The 4,367-nt window shown below is 38.4% G+C and overlaps 1 protein-coding gene across 1 annotated transcript; it reads left to right on the top strand.

Moving 5' to 3' along the window:
- The first annotated feature begins 504 nt into the window (after window positions 1-504).
- On the top strand, window positions 505-1,794 carry LOC127079277 (beta-adaptin-like protein B). Its single transcript, XM_051019684.1, has 2 exons — window positions 505-880; window positions 974-1,794. The coding sequence occupies exons 1-2, from the start codon at window positions 505-507 to the stop codon at window positions 1,792-1,794; spliced, it is 1,197 nt and encodes a 398-aa protein (XP_050875641.1).
- Window positions 1,795-4,367: the final 2,573 nt, after the last annotated feature.

Genomic DNA, 4,367 nt, shown 5'->3' with positions numbered 1-4,367 from the left:
GGTTGGCTACTTGCACGAGGGCTTGAACAATCTTGATCATGACATTGTGGCACAATTATTTGAAGCTGGTTGGATTCAAGTATGTGTTTTAAGTAGTTTCCATGTGCTACAAAGTGACTTTGTCAGCTCATTTGGTGGTTGTGATGGGCACACAATATTATCATGGGCGGGAGAATGCACCAAAAGACTACCCTGCAGCACCATGAAAAATATGCAAAGGAAGGCAGCTCAAAGCAGTTACGGTATCACCTGAAACCAATAAAAAAGGACAAGTTTAAATTTCAAAATTCACAACAACAAAAAGCCAGTTGGCAGCATGTTGTAAAAATGCACCCGTGAGCCATCACATGTTACCAAAAATCCAACCACCTGTTGCTGACACTGATTATCCTGCTTCTGCTGGAAGCCATGATACTCCTCAGTCTATGCCGCACTTCTTTGACGCATCAAAAAGTCATAATGAATTTTCCCAAGAAACAGTATCCAAAAATATCAATAAAAACCATGAAATCCCCAATTCTCACCGAACCAGAAGACATAGTTGATTACAACAGAGACACCGTCCCTAACAAAGACATAATTCTTGGCGGCGAAAGAGTCAACATTCCGTTCCCGTGTGATTGCATCAACGACGACTTTCTTGCTCATATTTTTAGTTACGATGTTCAAACCGGAGACATATATGCTTCTGTTGCTGGATCCAACTATGCTAATTTAACCAATGTTCAATGGTTGAGAAACTTCAATACTTATCCGCCGAATAGTATTCCTGATACTAGAACGTTGAATGTTATGATTAATTGTTCTTGTGGAGATAAAGTGATTGCTGCTATGACTGTTGGAAAGGATGTGTCGTCGTTGTTCACAGACATGGTGAATTGTATGCAGACAGAAAATTTGGAGCTGGAAAAGTTGGTCTACTTGTATTTGATAAATTATGCAAAGAGCTAGCTTGACCTTGCTATACTTGCAGTAAATACATTTGTGAAAGATTCTCAAGATCCAAATCCTTTAATTCGTGCCTTAGCTGTGCGGACAATGGGGTGCATTCGTGTGGATAAAATTACCGAGTATTTGTGTGATCCCCTTCAAAGATGTCTAAAGGACGATGATCCATATGTTCGCAAGACAGCAGCCATTTGTGTAGCAAAGCTCTATGACATTAATGCAAAGTTGGTTGAGGACAGGGGATTTTTGGAATCGCTGAAGGATTTGATATCTGATAATAATCCAATGGTTGTAGCTAATGTTGTCGCGGCACTTGCTGAAATTCAGGACAATAGCAGTAGACCCATCTTTGAGATCACTAGCCATACACTGTCAAAGCTCCTCACTGCGTTAAATGAATGTACAGAATGGGGTCAAGTTTTTATATTGGATGCTCTATCTAGATACAAGGCTGCTGATGCGCGTGAGGCAGAGAACATTGTAGAAAGAGTTACGCCACGGTTACAGCATGCCAATTGTGCAGTTGTACTATCGGCTGTTAAGATGATCCTTCAACAAATGGAGCTCATCACCAGTACTGATGTGGTCCGGAATCTTTGCAAAAAGATGGCCCCTCCTCTTGTGACATTACTCTCAGCAGAACCTGAGATACAATTTGTTGCCCTGCGAAATATCAATCTTATTGTACAAAGAAGACCGACAATTCTTGCACATGAAATTAAGGTGTTCTTCTGCAAATACAATGATCCTGTCTATGTGAAAATGGAGAAATTAGAAATTATGATAAAGCTTGCTTCAGACCGAAATATGGACCAGGTTTTATTGGAATTTAAGGAAATGCATTAATTTGCCGGCTTACCGATGGAATTCGCCCATGATGGAATAGGCATCAAACCAAAGCATCCTGCAATGCACCAGTAACAATAAGTCAGCAACAACGGGTAACAAGAAACCAACTGAATCCAAAAACATTCAGTGTAAATAACCAGAAGCATCAATGCATAATTCATGAATGTGTGTGTCAATGACCAATCTACCGTGAACACAAGTCAAGCCATGAAATATTGATCCAAATGGAGCTACCAACACATTGGATTTACAGGACTTGTTATCCCGTTGTAATGGCTATCCTTGAGGCATGAATTTGGAAGCAAATGCATTGGTCCTGTATCCTGCAGTGGCCAAAACCAACATGAGCCTCACATAAGAAAAACAATGCTAACACGCTTAAACCACCTGATGAACTGAACGAAGGGATCCAGCAGGGCAATGCAAGGCCAATTCAATAAGGTTGCAGCAAACCATGCTCACCATTCTTTTACTGCGGTAAAAAAAAAAAAGGGGGGAACACATTAATCAGTCAAATTGCAAAATCCAAAGTGCAAAATCATTAACCAACAGTCAGAGGGCAAAGTCCAAAAACATCCCAAATTGGTATGAGGTCAAAGCAGAGAGGAAAGTTTGTGAAGGATACCTTTTCTTGAATCTAACATGGATAGGGTAATTCTGTGTCTGAGCATCCAAAATGCTTTGCAGAAACACTCCTTTTGAACAGCAAGGACCCCATTTGTAACCCTAATTCACAGAATATAAAGAGGAGAGGCAAATCAGTAAAAAAGACCTAGAGGCGGAAAAGAGGAGCACAACAAAAACCCTAGAGAACAACAAAGAACTGAGAGGCGGAAAAGAGACTAAGAAAACCCTAACATCCCAAGATTGATTACCTGGAGGCCAGCATCTGTACGTTCTTCACCGCCACCACTGCGACATTTTGTAAGGACTTTTCTTTCTTTCTCTCTATTTTTCTCCTAGCTTGTTGTCTGAAAATCTTGTGAGAGTTGAGAGAGTTCGATTCACTGAGTTGGAGAGCGTGAGAGGGTTTCGGTTGATGTCATAAGAGGGACGAGAAGTGCGAGCTCGCCATTGCTAGCTAAGGTTGAGTTCGCAAGGTGAGAGGGAGTGAGGAAGACGATGCTTCTACTGTTTCCATTTCTTTTTCTTTTTTTGTTTTTCTTGATTTTTAATTATTTCTTTTTTACTATTTAATTTATTTTGTTCTTTTTAATAAAAAAAATCAGAAAATGTTTATATGTTCTTATTTTCTTTTATTATTATTATTTATTTATTTTTTATTATTATTTTTTATTTAGCTTAATTTGTTTTTAACAGAGATAATAAAAAACCATAAAAATGTTTATTTTGTTTTTTTTATTTATTTTTGTTTTAAATCTGTTAGCCCAGTTCATATATTTATGATAGTATCTCAATAGCAAATATTGTTGAGTGGTCTGGCGGAGAAGGGCAGTGTGCATTTTCTTGAGTGGGGTGGGTTCAATACTCATGTGTGACCTTTTTTTTGGCTTTTTATTTCTTTTGGCTATATTACTTTTTCTTTTAGCATTTTAGTTTCTTTTTATGTTTATGCCTTTATTACACTCATATGTTCATTTTGTTAATAATGCATAGTTATTGTATTTGAATTTAGTTCAAAAAACCATTTTTCTCAAACTATAAAAATCATACTTTTCTCGATTTAATATCGAGCCCATTTTTACACCCTCGTAAGTCGATTGCTTTTTAAGCATCGCCGTCGACCTCACATAGCTTACTCTTGGGCTTCCTTACAATGAGCTAGTTCCTTTGCACTTACACTCATACATTATTTAATGCTAATTCATTTCATTCTTTGATTATTTGATTTGATTATATACTTGTTTATATCTTATTTGTGTGATTAACTGTGGCCCACTTGTATGGTGTATGGGGCATATACTTATATTGCTTGATTGCTATGCCAACCCCCATTCATAACAAATGTACCCCTCTCCCATGAAATGTATAAAATTTACTCTTTCATTCTTTATTCACCTGTTAATACAAGAAATAAAATGAACACCCGATAACCATTTCAAAACAAGACCAAAACCTCGATCCAACGTCGAGTAATCATTTTTCCAAACCTAACAGAACCAGCACGTATTCATCCACCCTTTTGTAAGTCGATTGCTTTATGCATCGCCATCAACCTTGTTAGTCGATTGCTTCATGCATCGCCATCAAACCTTTATCCCTAACACTTCTCCTCGCTCTATTCGTCGATTCGTGTTCCGATTAGGTAGCACCCATTAGATAGAACCCTTTGTATGATAACATAGGTAGAATTCCCATATTCTTTGCATACTAACATTAGGTAGATATTCCCATTTGTAAATCCTAAACACTTAAGTACACATTGCATGACAACTCTAGGGCAGAGCTTCCCCATTTCTTTTAGACCTTTCCGAGCGTCTCCGATCTTGTGGCATGTAGTCCGTTCTATTGCAAAGAGGTAACTGCCTAAGACTCGATTCAGCGAGCTGCGACACCTACTGCTAGGACGTGAACACATCGCCCATTCTCCTTTGACACAACTGGTGTCC

This window comes from Lathyrus oleraceus, chromosome 5 (genome assembly GCF_024323335.1).
Source record: "Lathyrus oleraceus cultivar Zhongwan6 chromosome 5, CAAS_Psat_ZW6_1.0, whole genome shotgun sequence".
Lineage (NCBI taxonomy): Eukaryota > Viridiplantae > Streptophyta > Magnoliopsida > Fabales > Fabaceae > Lathyrus > Lathyrus oleraceus.
Note: the sequence above shows the minus strand (reverse complement) of the source record. Positions and strands in the feature narration are given on the sequence as shown.